We start from the raw sequence: 21,297 nt of genomic DNA, 5'->3' as shown, positions 1-21,297 counted from the left end.
TGTAATACTAAAAGGAACAAAACTGGCAGATGCAACATTTCTCTAATCTATAACAAGATATCTGAATGAATGGTATTTTTTTAAAATAGATTAACAAAAAATCAAATGTAGATTTGACTCAGTAGCTTCAAAATAGTACTATCCACTGCCATGGAGAGATTGGAGCTTAATTGTTAGTCTTTGTAGCTTATGTTCTTAGGTCAAAGAAGCAACATTGCTTCTCTCAGGTGCTTCATTGACTGGTCCAAAGGTAGTCTCCTTCAAAAGGATGGCAGTTTTGTGTCTCTGACAGTATAAATTATTAGATCTAAAAGGAAAACAGATTGCCTCTTCAGAAGTAGAGGCGATTAAGATTGATCCAAATTACTCCATTAATAAGCTCCAAGGGCCTAATCAGTGTCATCTCATTACATTGGTGTACATCAGTAATAAACCCACTGTAAATTATCAATTCCACTGTAAATATGAAAGGAGTATTGGGACCATAGTGTCTTGTTTCAAACATTTTTCAAAAGTCATGTAGTAGCAGACAGGTGGAGGCATAATGCTGTACTTGAATTTATTTTCTCAAAAGCCTGTCTCAACCAATTTGTAAAATTTGTAGACTTAAAGAACTAAACACCAAGTTACCCTATTATTTTTTTGGATTATTAGTCTAACCGTTTATACTATTTAGAATAGGGTTGTCAAGCGATTTAAAAAAATTAATTGTGATTAATCACGCTGTTAAACAATAATAGAATACCATTTATTTAAATATTTTTGGATCTTTTCAAATATATTAATTTCAATTACAACACAGAATACAAAGTGTACAGGGCTTACTTTATATTTATTTTTGATTTAAAATATTTGCTCTATAAAAAACAAAAGAAGTAGTATTTTTCAATTCACTTAATACAAGTACTGTAGTGCAATCTCTTTATCATGAAAGTTGAACTTACAAATGTAGAATTATGTACAAAAAATAACTGCATTCAAAAATAAAACAGTGTAAAAGTTTAGAGCCTACAAGTCCCCTCAGTCCTACTTCTTGCTCAGACAAACAAGTTTGGCTACAATTTGCAGGAGATAATGCTGCCCGCTTCTTGTTTACAATGTCACCTCAAAGTGAGAACAGGCATTCACCTGGCACTGTTGTAGCCAACGTCGCAAGATATTTATGTGTCAGATGTGCTAAAGATTCATATGTCCTTTCATGCTTCAACCACCATTCCAACATGCGTCCATGCTGATGGTGGGTTCTGTGCAATAACAATCCAAAGCAGAGCGGACCGACGCATGTTCATTTTCATCATCTGAGTTAGATGCCACCAGCAGAAAGTTGATTTTCTTTTTTGGTGGTTCGGGTTCTGTAATTTCCGCATCAGAGGGCTGCTCTTTTAAGACATCTGAAAGCATGCGCCACACCTCATCCCTCTCAGATTTTGGAAGGCACTTCAGATTCTTATACCTTGGGTCAAGTGCTGTATCTATTCTTAGAAATCTCACATTGGTACCTTCTTTGCGTTTTGTCAAATCTGCTGTGGAAGTGTTCCTAAAAAGGACATGTGCTGGGTCATCATCCAAGACTGCTATAACATGAAATAAGTGGCAGAATGCTGGTAAAACAGAACAGGAGACACACAATTCTCCCCCAAGGAGTTCAGTCACAAATTTAATTAATGCATTATTTTTTTAATGAGCATCATCAGCATGGAAGCATGTCTTCTGGAATGGTGGCAGAAGCACAAAGGGGCATATGAATGTTTAGCATATTTGGCATGTAAATACCTTGCAACAGCAGCTACAAAAGTGCCATGTGAACACCTGTTCTCACTTTCAGGTGACATTGTAAATAAGAGGCAGGCAGCATTATCTCCCGTAAATGTAAACAAACGCGTTCGTCTTAGCAACTGGCTGAAAAAGAAGCAGGACTAAATGGACTTAGGCTCTAAAGTTTTACATTGTTTGGTTTTTGAGTGCAGTTATGTAACAAAAAAAATCTACGTTTGTAAGTTACACTTTCACAATAAAGTGATTGCACTACAGTACTTGTATGAGGTGAATTGAAAAATACTATACTATTTCTTTTATCATTTTTACAGTGCAAATATTTGTAATAAAAAATAATAATATAAAGTGAGCACTGTACACTTTGTATTCTGTGTTGTAATAGAAATCAATATATTTGAAAATGTAGAAAAACATCCAAAAATATTGAATACATTTCAATTGGCATTCTATTGTTTAACAGTGCGATTAATTTTTTTGAGTTAATTGCGTGAGTTAACTGCGATTAATCGACAGCCCTAATTTAGAAGAAAATATATATATAATATAATATAAAATAAATAAAATTTGGAGTTGCATTTTAAGCACTCATAAGATCTATCCACTGGTGAAAACTAGAACAATTTAAATACGCAAAATGAAATGTTGAGATGCTTGATTCCCTCTTTCACAGTTCATCTGAACTGCAAAAATAGCTTGAGTTTTGCAAACAAACAAAAAATCTTCACTATAATGTAGTTGTGTGGTTTAGAAAGCACAGTAACACTGTCTGACCTTGAATATTTCTGCATCTTTGAACATCTTATAAAAATGCAGATGGAAAACAACTTGCCAGATTATCAATGGAATGAACATCATTTGCACTGGAAATTAATTTTAAGTTTGACCAGTTCCTAAAACAGAAGGCTATGTGTATAATATAGTCATCTGAGCATTGTTATCATGAGTGCCTCTCGCTGGATTCTTACAGCCAGTTTTGGTATCTCCAGTCTTTGAGTTACTCAGTAGACCATTATTTATGATGCTTACTTGTATTAGATGTTGCCAGACTGTTGTTTTTCCTCTAGTGTTAATTCTTTGTGCCATTTTGGTCGTTGGCTTCTTTGAGACAGCCAGCATGGATGCCCAATTAATATAAGTATGGTCCTGGGCTTTTTTGATAGGGGGACATTCATCCACTTGGAACTGGAGACCACCAACTCATTTAAAGTAGGTTACCAGACTTCCACTAGACTTTCACATGCATCCGAAGAGGTGGGTATTCACCCACGAAAGCTCATGCTCCTATATGTCTGTTAGTCTATAAGGTGCCACAGGTCTCCTTGCTGCTTTTACTTGACTTTTAGTCACTATTGATCAGTAATGAATTTGAACTTAAGTTCAGTTGCTTTCAAGTCACTATTCCCTAAATAAAATTATCCCTACCTTTTTCTTATTCCTCGTTACACTACCAACACCTTATTTTTTCTTTTCCTATGTCTTGCACTTTTTATCCAGATTTCCTCCTTCTTACATATTGCTGCACTCATGAACACTTAAATGTTCAACCCAATATCTTGCAAGTTTTTTTTATTTGCATATAGACTTCTAATAATCCATTGATAGTGATGGTTGGGATTTTCTGGTGCTTACATTCATACATTCTTAATTGTATACTCTAAAATAAATGTGCCGCTTTTGCAATGTGACTAAGAATAACTATTTTACAGTTTATGGAAAGATTTAAGGAGGAAACAATTTTAATGCCAGAGTGATGGGTATTAATGTAAATCTGTAATATCTCTTTTGGTTAGTGATGGCTGTAATCTAGTGCTGGATTTTCAGAACAACTTCATAGGGAGCTCAGGGTGTTTCATGAAGGTTCTATACAAAGTACAAACTACAGAACTGAGCATTTTGGAACATTTTCCCGTTTGTCGTTTAAACTCGCTTTATATCGGTACACTTATTTTTAAACTGAGCCAGTTGACTTTTAACATGGCCCTGACTCTTGTAAAATTGCAACTACCTTACTATACTACATGGCAGAAACTGGAATTATTCTGAACCTTTTTCCTAACCGCCACCATGATACAATGCAAAAAAGATTGCAAATTTCAAATTCTAGAAAAACATGTCTGTCTGAGGCAGCTGATAGTATACATCATTTACAGTGCATTCCTTCCTGAGGTGCAAATTGTGACATGAATTAGGTTCCATATGGAAAAAATTGAATGTGTGTTGAGTGAAATGAAAACAAACCACATGAAATCAGATCAGTAAGTGAAGAGTTAGGCTCCTTATGGATAGTTAAATAAAAATACTTGAAGCAATGCATGCCAAAAGCCATTCAAATGGTAAGTGTTAGATAGATACATGGTAGCAACAACAAAACAACAGAGCACTTACAGCTAATTTGCAAAGCACTTCAAATGGGGCTTTAAATCTTCTAGTTGCAGATTTTACACTGTGTTCCATACTCTTCTACATATACATCTAGAAGTACAAAACTGCTCCTCCACAGACTGAAACAGATGCTTATCTTCATGTTCCTTTTGAAATATAAGAATAAGAGCTCACATGTGGAACATGTGCCTGGGAATTTGCTCTTTCACTCTGTTAATTTCCTCTGACAAACTTTGCATTTTATTACAACAGAAAATATAAAGAATATTTTGAAAACAATGGAGTATAGTCAGGACTCTTTGAAGACTTCCCCCCTGTACATGTTTCCAGGCCTTAAAGCATTAAAACATTTATGATCCCTCAGACAGATTGAGTGATGACCCAAAAGTCATCTTGCTTTCACCTCAGATGTTTGCATCTGGTAAGGATTAGGTGTTTTGACCTCATTACTTCAAACATGTCAAGTGATGATAACACTGCTTAATAGCCAATTTATTTTTAGACCAATTTCTGAATACTGAAGGACATTGCTCGATGAAGCAATGTGAAATGATTACTTTCCTAATACACTCAAACTAGCTGTTAACCTGGTGCATGTTCACTTTCATTAATAGAGAAAGTGCCGAAATAACACATCTGTGATGGGAAATGGGAGATTTGTTCTTTTATTGTTGTCTTTACATATCTCCTTTAAGAAATAGAGAAGTGGCAACCAATCCACAATTAAAACCTGTTAAATTAGAAAACATGACAAGAAAGTGAAGGACATTGTTTGCCCTTTCCTACCCTGCTTCCCCACCCCAAATAGAGCTATTGTAAAAATGAGGAGTCCACCAAGCTGCATATTTCATATGGTTTGCAGCCCTTTCAATTTGCAGCTCATTGTCAATGTGAGAACAGGTAATTGACTGTGTGGCAGTGGGACTGTTCAAGTTCAAGTAACATGATGTTTGCTTGAGAGACAACAGTTTGATTCCTAGTATCAGTGAAATGGCAGGGTTTGTTTGGTTTGGGGTGTTATTGTTTTTTAATAGTACTAATAAAAAGCCATATTCTAAAGGGAAAAAAAGAAGAAATGTTGACTGGCTAGGTCAGGGAATTACACAGGACTACCACTTTAAATTTAGTTCATTGACCTCTGATGGCTGTAGATTTTGTTCCATGCAGGTAGGATACTGTTTGCATTTGACCTTGCACTATTAAGAAAACCTCGAATATGGTCAGTTTTGTAAAATTCCATTCATTGAGAGTTGGCTGTAGTATCATTGCCTAGGTAAGTATAATCATGGGTACTGATACTACTGCATGTTTTAGGATTTAAAAGGCTGAATAAAGAAAACGAGTAGTGCTGCAGTTACTCAAAATACGTTTTATTTTAGCTTTTTTACAAGTATATTGTTCACAGGTAACCTCCTTCTCTAGAAAAAACGTAGATATGTTACCACACAGCACTTCCTAATCAAGCCTACTTTATTCTTAAGGTAAAAAGCTTTACAGAAAAACATGTTAAAAATGAAAAACCTGTATATATGCTAATAAGCTTACCAGAATTAACCTTAACATGGACTCTGGCAGGAGCAGTCCTTCAGCTCTACCCAAGGGGAGCCCTTGTGGTTACCTATTCATCACAGCTTCAGCTCAGAACAAGTACCCAGTCCCTTCCAACCACACACTGAGAATGTCTGAGCCCAAGGCCCATTCTAAAACCAGGCTATTTATTTAAAATCCCTTTCTTTGTCCGTTGGTCCCTGGAGAATGTAATTTGAATTAATAAATGTGCACCTTTCCAGTGGGTGGCTTCAAAGGGCTGATAGCAGAGGAAGTACATTAGCATCTCCCCATAGGTGCTGACTACATGCCCTGGGCTGGAGCACCCACAGAACAAAAAAATGGTGGGTGCTGAGCACCCACAGGCAGGCTCCCCCCATCAGCTGTTCCGCAGCATGCAGGAGGCGTGGGGGGGGGGAGTGAGGGCGGAGTGCACTTGAGGGAGGGGGCAGAATGGGGTGGGAAGAGGCTGGGCGGAGGTGGGGGATTGGCAGAGGTGGAGTGGGGGCAGGTCCTGGGGCAGAACCGGGGGGAGCACCCCCCGGCACATTAGAAAATCATCACCTCTGCATCTCCCTCTCTACTAGAGAAATACATACAATGCCATAATAACACATACACTTTGTATTCTTAATACAATGTACCCCAAAGGTATTAATCCTGATTCAATAAGGTTTAACTTAATTCAGTAAGGTTCATTCAGTATATTGTAGGAAATTGTCAGTCTGTCACCCCACAAGAATTGGCAGAGAGATTCAGGGTAGATATAATACCTCAGAACTACCTTTCTTATTTTGTGAAATGAACTACATTTCAAGTTGATGGTGTCCCAGTGTCCCTTTTAGTTGTAAACAAACTGGAGGGAATTTAAAGAACTGAGACTGAGGTCTGCAAAGGTTATAAAAACTAATTGATATGGACACAGTGGTAAAATGAGGATAGACACATGCATGGAATTAAGCGGCAGACCCCAACTTTTATGAAACTTTAACACAGGGGAGGGGTGCTACCCAGGCATGTAATTGGTTCCAGTGCAGGAGTTACAGGGCTCCTTACCATATAACCCATAATGTGGGTAGGCTCCCCTCAGCCTATACACCAGGACTCAGCTCTCTCTGAGTCCTAGCACCCTCCCTGGTGCAAGGGGGACAGAGGGTGCAGCAGGGTGGGGACCTTAGCTTACAAGGGCCATAGTCTGACCTCAGCCCACGAAGGACGCAGGGTCTCAACCTGAGCCCAACACCCATCACTGAAATCCCAGGTCTTTTACCTCTGGGAACCTTTCATTTTATTCTCTTAACTATCCTAGGAACCAGTCACAGGGGCCACCACTGACTAGCTTGGTCATTTCCCACCCAGCTATGCTGCCTAGAGTCATAACACCTGCCCGGTCCATGTCTACTCATGCTGTAGCAGTATGTCAGCACTTCCAGCTGACAGATGTACACCAAAATCCGTTCCATAAACAAGCTATGTCTTTTTTTCCCCCAGGATAGTTCAATAACAAATTCCATAGCCCTGTATCTTAATTGAGAAGGAGCCTGTTCCATTATTACTACCTCTGCCTGTAGTAACTCCTGAGGTACTGGGACCTGGAAAACCCCCTTTCCTGCAACCTTGTTGGAACTGCCCTTTACCCCCGAAACAGGAGAGTGTGCTGTGCCTACAGCAGTGTTTGTACCTGCCTGGGTATGAAAATATTTCCCGTCATTAATGCAAAGTACACATTGGCTTTTATACCCATATTTTGAAAATGAGGTTTTGGCACTAACAACTCGCTGTCTGTGAATGCCAGCTAGGCAGGGCGATAAGGAATCATACCTCCAGCCAAAAGTGCCTGGTCTGTTTTACCCCAGGGTAAATCAGGCTCCTCTGCCTAAATTCTCTGTCATACCTTAATCATGCTACCCCATCACATGTAGCATAAGCCATCGCTATTAACTCCTCAGATTTGAAGAAGGAGAGAGACACCTCTTGGAGCTCCCCACGCAAATTATACTCACATAAATGTGGAAGGCTGCCAACTAGTTCAAGAGTTTGTCACCTTAGGTCTGCAGAGTTTGTCCTCACCTTTTTTTTTATATGTTATTTGCCCCCTCCTCTGTCTGCTCTCCCCTGAACAGCAAGGTAAATAAATTCACAAATTCCCTTTCCAACCTTTTCTTTAAGCCCTTTAGACAGATGATTCCCGAGTAGGTGACTGGTTCCCACATAACCTGTAGGGCTTTAGCTGCTGTGTCACCTGCCTATGTTTCATTAGGAATAATGCTACCTGATGCAGGGGGCAGCTCCCTAGTTGCTCGGTTTCCTTTGTGGGATATTATGCTCCCCTCCCCCAAACTTGTGAGTGTCACCTCCTCCTCTGAGAGTGGCCCACACTTGTCAGGCAGGCTGCCCAACCTATGGGCCACTAATGCCAGTGATTTTACCGGTCACCCCATATCCATTGGAGTGGGTGTCCAAGGGAGGAGGGACCAGAGCTATCACCCTTGCCCCGAGTTCCAAGATTCACAGTCCTCCCCATCAGTATCCATGAGCCTCTGGGGACCCACCACCACATCCTAAGGATGCCTGTTGGACTTTCGGCAGGTTATGGGAGTGAGGCACTGGCTCACTCACCCATGCTGCGTCATCCTTGTCCATTTCAGTGAGGCTTGGACCCTCACTTTCTGCAAACACAGAGCCTGAATCTGTGACCTAGACCTCCTGTATGAGGGTTCAGGACCTCATTTGGGAGGAATGCATTCCTCTGACTCACCACCATCTGCAAAGTGAACTGTCCCTGCTGAAGTCCTGACTCCCGCCCAGCTGCTCTCCTCCTCATGTGACTCTTCTGTCAAGTCATTGATCCTCACTTGATCTCCCTTCCTGTGAAGACTGAGCACATCCTTCCTCCACGGGAGCTGCACTCCCAAGCCCACTATTCCCCAGCAAAGCTTCTGGAACAGTTGGCACCTGTGCTGGGCTAAATCCTGGGAGCTGGAGAATGCTGGCCAGTCAGTACCTATCTCCCCCAGCTGGCCAATGTGTGCCAGAAACTCCCAGGGGGAGGAAATACCTATTGTCCCTTGGCGAGTGCCTCCCTAGGACTGCCCCTTTCACAACTGGCCCCATCAAGTTCCCGCACCCGTTGATGCAGGTGGATGGCATTTTGTAGAGCCTGGCTGGGAGACAACGGCTGTGCAAAGGAAGGAAAATAATTATTTATCATGTTACAAGGAATATGAATCCGGGGGAACGGGATGAAACTAAGAGGGCGAAAATTTAGGCTGAATATCAGGCAAAACTTCCAGACAGTGACATTTATAGTACTGTATATAAAGGCTTGATCTTTTGCTGTTACCTTCAGTGAGAGCTGGAGAAAGTCCCAAGACTGTAGAATATTCTCTGAAGGGAAGCAGCGGAAAATCCCATCATTAGAGATGTGTAAATCTAGACTAAGAATTCACTAAATATATAATACATCAACAATCCTGCTTTGGCTGGGGAAAGGACTAGATGGCCTAGTTAATCTTTTTCCAATATCTTTAATTCTGTGTGTGTGTGTGAATTGGTCATACTTTGTTTTATTTATTTTTTTACATGTTTTTGTGATGTGTTCTGGAAGTGTTCAGGTGCTGGATTTTAATGAATGTTTCTTTGTTTTTCAGCAGTATCTCTCATTAACCTCTGCAGTCCCTGAATTCCTAAAGCCTGCCCCCACCACTGAGCAGCACACTACACACTCTACAACTACTACTACCACTCTGACCACAAATACTCTATCTGCAGCAAAGCCTGGGCCAACTTTGGTAAAGGTAGGTTATAATGAAGGCATTTGATGTCTTTGCTTTAAATCTGCTCTCTCGAATCCTGTATATAATGAAATTGAATATATCATAGTGTTATAGTGCTTTGATCTATGTATATAAAATATCCTGCAGTGTTCAGTTGAATATACAGTGAAGTCAACTGAAAACTGGCATACTGTGTTAGATTTGCCATTCATAATTTGCAGGCTCTGCAAAATGCTTACGAGCCATCCATATATTGTAGTTGTAGATAGACCCGGCAAAATTCTGCACACTCAATCATGTCATAGGATTCATACTACGTTTGAAGTACAAAAGAAAATGCAAAACTGAGACAAAGACTGCAAGTACTTGCCAAATTGCCTTGATACTTTGTATTTTTTATTGGTGAAATTCATCCCTCCCAACACAGAGTCCAGCTATTCTGGCTTTGCTTGGGGGACTAAATGGGAACAAGGAAATTGCATTCACACCCCGACCCACAAACAGGCCATAGGGCTGCAGTGCATTCTCTCCCCAGCTATTTTCGAAGCCTGTGGACTGGATTGTGCCGCCATGCTGCCTTGTGGTGGTTTTAGATCACCGGATCCTCATAAGTGAGAATCCTATAGGCCAGTTCATAGTAGCCCCTTCTGCACTAATGTATTTGGAGCTAGCATGGAACTTTTGCACAAATTTAGATGTCCCTGTGTGTAAAGGTCTACAGTTCTCCCCTCTTGGAGCCTCTGAAGGTGTTGTGGAAGGCATTATAGACACCCTACACATCAGGATGAACTTCACTGTCATATACTTTTATAAGGGATGTGCTGTGTTGTTGTATTATACTGGTGTACATTTCGAGGATATTCACTGAAATTCATTCACCAACTCACTTATAATGCAAAACCTTAACAACTTCAAACACCCCAAAATGCATGATTGTCAGGAATCAGGGCCAGTAGCAGAGCCAGTCTCCGGGCAACCAGGCTGAGTGCAGCCAGCCTGTAGTAGGGTGCCTGCTTGGCTACACTGCCTGATTGGTTGGAAGAGTCCACAGACTGGCTCTTAAGCCTAGTAGTAGCAGCAGTTCAGCAGCCACTCAAAGCATTTTCCCATGGCTGCAATAGGTCCAGTGCCTACTTGTTTCCAGCCAAGTTCCCACTTTTGTCTCCAGACTTGCCTCGCTCCAGATAACCTGGTCCTGACACTTGGCTCCAGTTACTGACTTTGGTTTTGAACCTTTTCTCTGGTGTATGGCCTCTGACACTGGTTCTGACCCTTGGTTCCGATTCCTGACTACGGACTCCTGCTCTAACCATCAGGACCAACTCCTGGATCTGTTCTAACCATTGGGGATGACCGTCCACATCCTGGTCACTGATCATTAGTGCACATATGTCAACACAGATTTTCCCCTTTCAGAATTTTTGTGCTGTATATCTGTCTCCAGTTTTTCACTGGAAATAGCTTCCAAGAGTTCACTTAAAGAGTGCCCTGTCCAAAAGGAAGTTTGTTATTGGGGGCACAAGGACCCTCCAGTAGGGGTATAGCTGAAACAATCTGTATGTAAACCCTACTTTTGGGATTCATAGACTTGCATACGTTCATGTTCTCATTTGTTTCTTAGTTACTGTTCAGGCTTGAAATACAGAAAATAAACCTATTTTAAGAAGTATGAATCCAACTGCAAATAATTAAAGATGTTCAGAAATCCATCTCCTAAATTTAAATGAAAGGGGAACAGTTAGTAATATTCCCAAGTCATGTGCTCTTTGGAGCAGTCCTCCAAACCAGGCACTGATAATTACTGATTCTTTTGAACACTTTGTATACTGCATACTCCCAATTGCATCTCAACCCTGCTTGGAGACTTGGAATTTGTTTTAGTTCTCTCCTCAGAGATGAGCTTCCTTGAGGTAAAAATAAAAATTATATCCCAGGATATCTGTGGATATGTTTTATTCCAGAATCACATTTTGCATACTGTTATGAGGAAGAAATATCAGCAAATATCCGCCTCAGCCAGGTTTGGTGTGCTGCCAACTGGATCAGTAATCTCCAAAGAATGAAGATTAGGGCATCCCTTGCCAGCTGAGATAAAGTAATTTTATGAGGCATTTCCGTAGGATAATTGAGAAACAGCATTTCAATCAGTGGTGACAACTGTAAGTTTAGTTTGTAGTTATACTAACTAAGCACCTTAGAAACACAGTTTATGTTTATATATATAAGGTCTGTCAATTAATCATAAGAATGGCCATACTGGGTCAGACCAAAAGTCCATCTCGCCCAGTATCCTGTCTACTGACAGTGGCCAATGCCAGGTGCCCCAGAGGGAGTGAACCCAACTGGCAATGATCAAGTGATCTCTCTTCTGCCATCCATCTCCACCCTCCAACAAATGGAGGCTAGGGGCACCCTTCCTTACCCATCCTGGCTAATATCCATTAACAGACTTAACCTCCATGAATCTATCCAGTTCTCTTTTAAACGCTGTTATAGTCCTAGCCTTCACAGCCTCCTCAGGCAAGGAGTTCCACAAGATGACTGTGCATTGTGTGAACGTCTTCAGAGAACCACTGGGAGAATCACAGTTAACTCATGCGATTAACTCAAAAAAATTAATCGCAATTAAAAAAAATTAATCACAATTAATCGCAGTTTTAATTGCACTGTTAAACAATAGAATACCAATTGACATGTATTAAATATTTTGGATGTTTTTCTACATTTTCATATATATTGTAGTCTGTGTTGTAATTGAAATCAAAGTGTATATTATTTTATTACAAATATTTTCACTAAAAACGATAAACAAAAGAAATAGTATTTTTCAATTCACCTCATTCAAGTACTGTAGTGCAATCTCTGTCATGAAAGTGCAACTTACAAATGTAGATTTTGTTTTAAATTACATAACTGCACTTAAAAACAAAACAAAGTAAAACTTCAGAGCCTACAAGTCCACTCCGTCCTACTTCTTGTTCAGTCAATCGCTAAGACAAACAAGTTTGTTTACATGTACAAGAGATAATGCTGCCCTCCTTATTTACAATGGTACCAGAAAGTGAGAACAGGCATTGCATGGCACTTTTGTAGCTGGCATTGCTACAGGTATTTACGTGCCAGATATGCTAAAAATTCATATGCCCCTTCATGCTTCGGCCACCATTCCAGAGGACATGCTTCCATGCTGATGATGCTTGTTAAAAAAAAAATGCGTTAATTAAATTTCTGACTGAACTCCTTGGGGGAGAATTGTATGTCCCCTGCTGTTTTACCCACATTCTGCCATATATTTCATGTTATAGCAGTCTCAGATGATGACCTAGTACATGTTGTTCATTTTAAGAACACTTTCACTGCAGATTTCACAGAACACAAAGAAGGTACCAATGTGAGATTTCTAAAGATAACTACAGCACTTGACCCAAGGTTTAAGAATCTGAAGGTGTGGATCATGCTTTCTGAAGTCTTAAAAGAGCAACGCTCCGATGCGGAAACTACAGAACCCAAACCACCAAAAAAGAAAATCAGCCTTCTGCTGGTGGCATCTGACTCAGAAAATTAAAATGAACATGCGTCGGTCTACACTGCTTTGGATTGTTATCAAGCAGAACCTGTCATCAGCATGGACGAATGTCCCCTGGAATGGTGGTTGAAGAATGAAGGGACATACGAATCTTTTGCGCATCTGACACATAAATATCTTGTGACCCCGTTTACAACAGTGCCATGCAAATGCCTGTTCTCACTTTCAGGTGACATTGTAAACAAGAAGCGAGCAGCGTTGTCTCCTGCAAATGTAAACATACTTGTTTGTCTGAGCGATTGGCTGAACAAGAAGTAGGACTGAGTGGATTTGCAGGCTCTACAATTGTTTTGTTTTTGAATGCAGTTTTTTGTACATAATTTTACATTTACTATGCAGAAGAAAAATTCTGCTTTTAACCATCTTAATTTAAATGAAACAAGCACAGAAAATTTCTTTACCTTAGCAAATATTTTTTTTAATTTTCCCTTTATTTTTTTAGAAGTTTACATTTAACACAGTACTGTGCTGTACTGTGCAGTACTGTAGTGTGCTGTACAGTATTTGGGGTTCTTTTTGGTCTCTGCTGCCTGATTGAACGCTTCGGGTTCCAAATGAGGTGTGTGGTTAACTGGTCAGTTCGTAACTCTGAGGTTCTATTGTATTTTCAATTCCAAATGGCCACAAGCTGAGCTGATTACTATAGTGGACAACAGTATTTCTTGCCATCTCATTTTTCATAACCGACGTGTTCCTTTATGCCTCAACTTCATTTTTCATCCAATTGCTTTGTAAAGATGTCTGTGTAATAGCTGTTTTATTTTATCATTTTTTCTAACTTTGTCTCTAAACAGCAAAGCCACCCCAAGAACCCAAACGACAAGCATCGGAGCAAGAAATGTAAAGAACCTAAGCCGAGGGTGAAGAAGTTGAAGTATCATCAATATATCCCACCTGATCAGAAAGGTGAGAAGAACGAGCCACAGATGGACTCCAATTACGCTCGTTTACTACAGCAACAGCAGCTTTTTTTGCAGCTGCAGATCCTGAGCCAACAGCAACAACACTACAACTACCAGACCATTCTACCTGCACCGCTCAAGTATGTGAAACTTTGTCCGTTTTTTTCCTTTAACGGGATCGATTTGCTTTTTTCTTAAATAAGGAAAAAATATACAGCAAATGTAGAATTTGTATTTTAAGGTTAAATTATACATGTTAGGCACCAACCCTGTATTAGGGGATGATGGTGACTTATCATGATTTGAGGTGGTTATATTTAAAGGTAGGTCAGTGCACATACCCTCTGTACTACCTATTCCTCAGTCTCCAATTCTCTGCATCTCTTAGCAGCACACATAGTGATGAGACTGTAGTTTTGATTTATTGAAGGGACAGTAAAGTCTGATAAACCTATAACTGGACCTACTGGCTTAATTTTGCTCTATGGACATTGCAAGCACAGCAGCCCCTTTATTTGTCTGCTATATTTTTCTAATCAAGCATGTTATTTACATTCACAAGAATCGTGATCTCTTATGAATGCTTGTAACTTTCAACACCCTGCCTGTACACGTTATGACACAAGCAGGCAGATCAGAGACAGAACACGACCTCTATGCACATTTTGCTATTGCTATCACAGTGTTTTTGTTGCTGTTTGGGGCATTTTGGAGGGGCTGAGAGACTTTTGGATAAGAAGGAATGTTGGGCTTTGTAAGCTGCGATAGGGAGATTAAAATTTGGGCCTAAAATCCTGTCTAGGTACTTTTTACACTCCTCCCTTTCTCCCCTCACCATAGTATATGAGTGACTCACAAACATCATTAATCCCCAATATGCCCATGAGGGAGAGAATCTAATTTACAGCAATGTAGCATTCTGTTTCCAGCCTTTCTTAACAACTGATAGTAAATAACTAAAAAGTATAATCTGAGAGTAACAAATGACATTTGTATAATTGCCATGTATCCTATCTTTGGAAGCAGTGATGTGCTGTGTGATATCCGCTGCTCATTCTCTTACATGTAGAGACATCACAAAAATATTTTTATCTTGAATCAAATTGAACAAAGAAAGTGCAGGGAATTTTAATTAAAATCCATTTTAAACTGATATTAATACAGCAAGCTTAGCCCTGTATGCTGTAATAGCAGTTTGTTCTTTGAGTGCTTGCACATGTTCATTCCAATGTAGGTGTGTGCACACCCTGAGCACAGTTGCCGGAATTTTTTCCCTTAGCTCTGGTATCTGTCGGCTTGGCTCTAGTGTCTCTGGTGCCGCACGCTCATAGCGCCGGTATAAGGGGCCTTGCCATGCCCTTTCAGTTCCTTCGTACCACCTATGATGGTTGCTGGAACTTCCCTCGTTGCTCAGGTCTGGACATGATCACACAGGACCATGGCCAGCTGCTCCACCCAAACCTTAGCTCTCTTCATCTGATGGCCTGGAACCTTCATGGCTGAACCCCGAAGAACAAGCTTGCTCAGAGCAGGTTCATAGAGTCCTACTGGGCAGTAGAAAACCCTCCACTAGGGTGATGTACCTGGAAAAGTGGAAATGATTCTCCATCTGGTCTTCCCAGCATGGAGTTCTGACTATGCAGTCCTCATTGCCGCTCATTCTGGAATACCTTCTGCTTTTAAAGCAGCCAGGCATGGCCTTTTCTTCAGTCATGGTCCACCTGGTGGCCATTTCAGTCTTTCGTCCTAAGGTTGACAGTAGGTCGGTTTTCTCACATGAAATGGTAATTCGTTTTCTCAAAGGCCTGGAGAGGGTATTCCCTCAGATAAAGGAACCAATTCCTATCCTCCCCCTGGGACCTAAACCTTGTCCTGTTGAAACTAGAGACAGGCTCAGTGTTGGATCTCTCTTGGAAGGTGGCCTTTCTGGTGGCCATTACATCATTCAGGAGAGTTTCAGAGATCCACGCCCTCACCTCAGAACCCTCATATATATCTAAGGCTACGATTTTTAGTAAAAGTCATGGACCGGTCATGGGCAATAAACAAAAATTCACAGCCTGTGACCGGTCCATGACTTTTACTATAAATACCCCTGACTAAATCTTGGGGAGAGGGGTGCCAGCAGCACTAGCTGCCAGGGGCCACTGAGCAGCAGCTGCTCTGGCTGCCTGGGGGCTGCCGACAACAGCTGCTCCAGCCACCCTGGGACCGCTGGCTGCGGGGCCACCCAAATGGCTGGCTGCGGCACCGTTCCAGCAGTGGCCAGTGCGGATGGCCATGGAGCCAGTTGCTTGGGCAGTCCTGAGGTCAGCCACACTGGCTGCCTCAGAAGTCATGGAGGTCACAGAAAGTCACGGAATCCATAACTTCTGTGACCTCCAGGGCCAATATGGAGCCCTACTCGTATACAATCTTCTTCAAAGATAAAGTGCAGCTACGCATGCATCCAAAGTTCCTCATGAAAGTGGCTTCTCAATTCCACTGCAACCAATTGATTTTTCTACCACTATTCTATCCTAAGCCACACACAGATAGGGAAGAACAATGTCTGCTTTCCTTGGATGGCAGATGGCTCTGGCATTCTATATTCAGAAGACCAAACAGTTCTGTAGATCATCGCAGTTCTTCATAGCGATAGCTAAGAGCATGAAGGGGCTCCCCATCCCTGCTCAGAGGATTTCATCTTGGATCATGCCATGTATCCGGGCATGTTATGACCTCTGGGGGGTCTCCCCTCTGCCGAACCTGACTGCTCATTCCACTTGGTCTCAGGCCCCTTTGGCAGCTTTTCTAGCTCAAGTTTCTATTCGAGATAGCTGCAGTGCTGCGACCTGGTCCTCGTGCACACGTTCTCAGCATGCTATGCCATCACTCAACAAGCCAGAGATGATGCCTACTTTGGCCACACAGTGTTGCAGTCAGCTTGCCCTTAAGCTTCAAGCCCATCTCCTGTGCAACTGTTTGTGAATCACCTACATTGGAATGGATATGTGCAAGCACTCGAAGAAGAAAAAACAGTTACTAACCTTTTGTAACTGTTATTCTTCTAGATGTATTGCACTTCCATTCCAAGACCTGCCTGCTGTCCCCTCTCTTGGAGTGGTCCATGAGAAGAAACTGAAAGGGTGCGAGCTCAGCAGGGCCCCTTATTCCCACACTATGAGCGCACAGCAACAGGAGGTGTTAGAGCCGACCCAATGGGTACCACTAAAGAAAAAAATTCAGGCAACTGTGCTCAGGGCGTGCCACACCTACGTTGAAATGGACATGTGCAACACATCTAGAAGAATAACAGTTACAAAAGGTCAGTAACCGTTTTCTCTTCTTCGAGTGCTTGCACATGTCCAGTGTAACTGTTTTTTCTTACCTAGTAAGTATTATTCTACATAACACAGAGAAACATTAAAAAAAATCTTGCTAACCCCACTTTAAAAGACCCTTGCGATATTACGAGCTATACATTGTTGCTTAGAAATGCCAGTAAGGGCATAATTATACAAACCAGGAAAGAAAAGTGCAGCTGTTCAGAAAGATGAGGTGGAAGTCTGGAATTTCAGTGACTGCTAAACATATTAGGATTTTTGACACAAAGATCCACTCACTGATCTGATCTTTTTTGAAAATAACAAAATTAAAGATTAACCTACCATAATCTTTTGGATATTTATTATAAAATACTTACTCTGCCTTGTCAGCAAGGTACAATTTGCATTTGAACAATAAGTTCAAATGTCTCTAACAAAATGTGCATTTTCCTGGCATGATATTATTTATCCAGGGAAGTTGTAATCACAGATACAAAGTCAGTAAAAGGCAGGCTCTGTGGCCATATGATGTAGTTTCATTATAAAAATTTAGGAATCCATGCTTGACCAATAAATCCAACCAATTAATTAACATGAATAAGTTTTGTTTTCTGAGAATGACTGGCCAGGTTTCTTGCAAAGCAAAACCAGTTTGGCAGATGAAAAAATTATGCCAAAACTTCCAATGTTATATATCTAAAGTTAGACACCTAACCCCATATTTAAGCACATAGATAAAACCTGTTTTCCCCCAAAAGAACTGAATGTGTAGTGTCCAATGAATTCACAGGGAGATGCGCATATTCAATTCCTCTGAAAATCATTCCACTCTTACTTAGGTGTCTACATATGGACTTAGGTGCTTAATTTTAGGTATCTAGTTTGAAAATGTTAGTTTTAGCTTTTGTGATAGGGAAGAGATTGAAATGTTAGTGTGCAATTCACTTAGATAAATAGGGGTGCAAACTCTTCTTCTTGGCTCCCCTATTTGTTCACATATATCTCAAACAATTATCACACTCCAAAGGTTCTTTAATTAATTCTAAATATGTAAATCTGCATATGAAAAAAGCTTTTATAATAATGTATGTCACTCTATTTACCTAGTTTATTGCACTAGTCAGCAGAAGCTTGGTTAATTTCAATATTTCTTCCTGTGTTTTTGATATCTGATTGTGGTGTTCTTGCGTTAATAGAAAAAATAGTACAATATTTGAAACAAAGACAACTTGGGTTGTATAAATCCTGTTGTCTTTTTAGAGGCAAGATTTCCTTAATATTTTAGTAGTGTAATAAAAGTGATTAAACATAAACTTGTAATACTAACTGTACGCTACATAAAATACCAATATATTTTCCACAGCAAACTTTTCCTCTGCAAGCAATTCAAGAATCATCTAAAATATTTAATGAGTCCAGCTGTGTTAATTATGCATCTGAGGAAAAGTCAATTTTCTGCCATTAAGAGGATAAATTTTAAATTCAGTACTACCGCTTCTTAAAAGTAAATAACATAATAGCTAGCACTCATATTTTTATGCTTTTTTACTTGCAGACCTCTCAGTGACAAACAGAACAACAACGGGAATATACCACTGACTACTTTGAGCAACAGCACACCTACGCCAGTAGCCTGCACACCAAGACAGAACAGTAATATTCCCAGCAGAAAACCAGGACCTCTTCCTTCAAGCTTGGATGACCTGAAGGTAAACATGAAGAGGGATTTGTCTATGTGCAAATATCAGCAAAGGTTATAACTTGCAAATTGTTACTGACATTTTTATAGAAATGTTTTTGTCATTTTCATTTACTACCAACCTAGATTTTTTGCTTTTATTTAGTTTTTTCCCCCTCCAGTTTCTAAGAAGCTCCTTTCTTGTCCAGAGCATTTAATAAATTTTATCTAATCCTTACAACACTTCTCTACTTCAAATAAGAAAAGAACATAGAATAGATTATTTGCATACTTTATCTGTTCAGTATATGAAGGCTTGCCTGGGAGAATGAAAAAGAGGAAGCTGTTCAGTTGAGGTTCGGAACATTCTGCTTCGGAGCAGGGAAATCTTCAATTAGACTTAAAGTACAAAGCAAAATGGAACAGGGTTTTCTGTTTGGCGTCCCAGCACCAGTCGTCTCCTTTAACATTACCAATTTCAGTAATGCTGGACTATTTGCTATCTCTGAAACAATCTGGATTGTCCATCAGTTGTATAAATGTCCATAGAGCAGCAATATCTGCTCATCATTCCCCAATCCAGGACCAAACTTTTTTCCCCACCCCATAGTGGCTATATTCTTGAAATACCTCGTGCATATTTTTCCCCCAGTTCAGGAATTTCCTTTGTCTTGGGCCATCTATATAATATTAAGGTTGATGAGTCCCCCCTTCGAGCCCTTAGTAATCTGATTCCTATACCAGCTGTCAATGAATACTGCCTTGCCTTTCTGGCTTGAAGAGTAGAGCAGATTCAGGCCCTCATGACAGATCCTCTATACAGAGTATTTCATAAAAATAGGGGTACTCTTAGATGTCACCCCAAGTTTCTACCTAAAGTTCTTTTAGATTCCATATAAACCAATCTATTCATCTCCTGGTTTTCTTTCTTAAATCTCACTCGATCCCAGGAAAGCTAAGTCTCATACACTTGATGTAGCAAGGGCACGGTCTTTTTACTGAGAACAAAATGATTCAAGAACATGCCCTAACTATTTATGGTCTTTGCTGATTGAATTAAGGGGCAAACTATCCTCACAGAAGTTATCCAAATCGGTCTCCAGCTGTATAAGCCATGTTATGAACTAGCCAGAGTAGATCCATCAAGCTACATTAGAGCGCATTGCATTAGGGGAGGAATATTCCTGTATCTGAAATATGTTGAGCAGCTACACGGGGTTCGCTGTACACATTTACAAGATGCTATTCTTTAACACAGGCTTCCAGAAATTGGAGGCAGTTTTTCTAGGGTTCTCCTGCAGTATTTTTTAAGTAGGATTCCTAGTACCTACCTCCATGCAACCAAACAACTGCTTGTTAGTCACCAAGAGAGGAACCTGTGAGCACAGTCACTCACAGAAAGAATGGTAACTTAGCTTATAGTAACTGTGGTTCTTTGAGTCGTGTTGTCCACACAGATTCCACACCCCATCGTATTTTCCTGCAAATATAGAGTTCTACTCCTATGGCATTGGTGAAGGAACTGAAGGACAGGTGGGTCTACTTGGCCCTGTATATTCTTGGTTGGGGGCACTTAGAGTGCAGGTGTGGCCCTAACAGACACTGTTAGCCAAAAGAACATGGTTTTTTGCACATGAGATACATGTGCACCAAGAGTGGAATCATGTCAACAACACATCTCAAAGAACCACAGCTACTGTAGGGTAAGTAACCATTTATTTTTAAATCAAAATTTTGGTGGAAAGAATTACATAAAACACATACTGTAACATACCCCTTCTGTCCGTAGTTCACCCCCAGTGAGTATGTCAGTATACTTATTTGACTGGAAAATCCAGGCTCTCTCCACCAGAAGTTAGATAGCTAAATTGCTTATGCTTTTCATTCTTGTGAAAGAAACCCAGATGACATATGGTAATAATTGGTCAATTTCTAACTAAAGGTGACTAATGCACTGAGTCATCCAATCCTCCTGATAAATTTCTGATACAATAGGTCCCATAATCTTGTCTCATGCTGGCATAAGAAAGTGACTCAACATGCCAAATTTTGTGTATTCGGTGCTTTAATGTGCACATTTGTCAGATACCATAGATTTGTTTCAGAAGTTTTCAGTCCAAAATGAAGAGATGATGTACTTTCGTATTTCCCAGATGAGTCTTGTTTGTGTTAAAGAAATATGCAGTGTGCTTACAGTGCTATCTGAAATGTTTGTCCATTATATAGCAATGTAATAGGGCTTTCCACCAAAAGGAACTTGTTCATATAGATATGTTTTTTACATAAATGTTGCTATAAAGAATCTCTTTTGCCCACAAAAGACCAGTGCATAATGATTAGT

The 21,297-nt window shown here is 40.3% G+C and overlaps 1 protein-coding gene across 5 annotated transcripts in view; it reads left to right on the top strand.

The window, feature by feature from the left end:
* MRTFB (myocardin related transcription factor B) overlaps positions 1–21,297 on the top strand; it is a 172,049-nt gene that overhangs the window by 133,828 nt on the left and 16,924 nt on the right. For 3 of the 5 annotated variants that reach the window (XM_054041865.1, XM_054041867.1, XM_054041866.1), the window contains 3 exons: positions 9,357–9,503; positions 13,863–14,110; positions 18,834–18,987. In XM_054041865.1, coding sequence (XP_053897840.1) covers positions 9,357–9,503; positions 13,863–14,110; positions 18,834–18,987 — 549 coding nt within the window. The remainder of the gene's footprint in view (positions 1–9,356; positions 9,504–13,862; positions 14,111–18,833; positions 18,988–21,297) is intronic. The other 2 variants (XM_054041868.1, XM_054041869.1) reach the window with 1 other exon arrangement.

The sequence above is a fragment of the Malaclemys terrapin genome, chromosome 10, assembly GCF_027887155.1.
Source record: "Malaclemys terrapin pileata isolate rMalTer1 chromosome 10, rMalTer1.hap1, whole genome shotgun sequence".
NCBI classification, from domain to species: domain Eukaryota; kingdom Metazoa; phylum Chordata; order Testudines; family Emydidae; genus Malaclemys; species Malaclemys terrapin.
The sequence above is the reverse complement of the archived record's forward strand: the minus strand, read 5'-3'. Positions and strand labels throughout refer to the sequence as shown.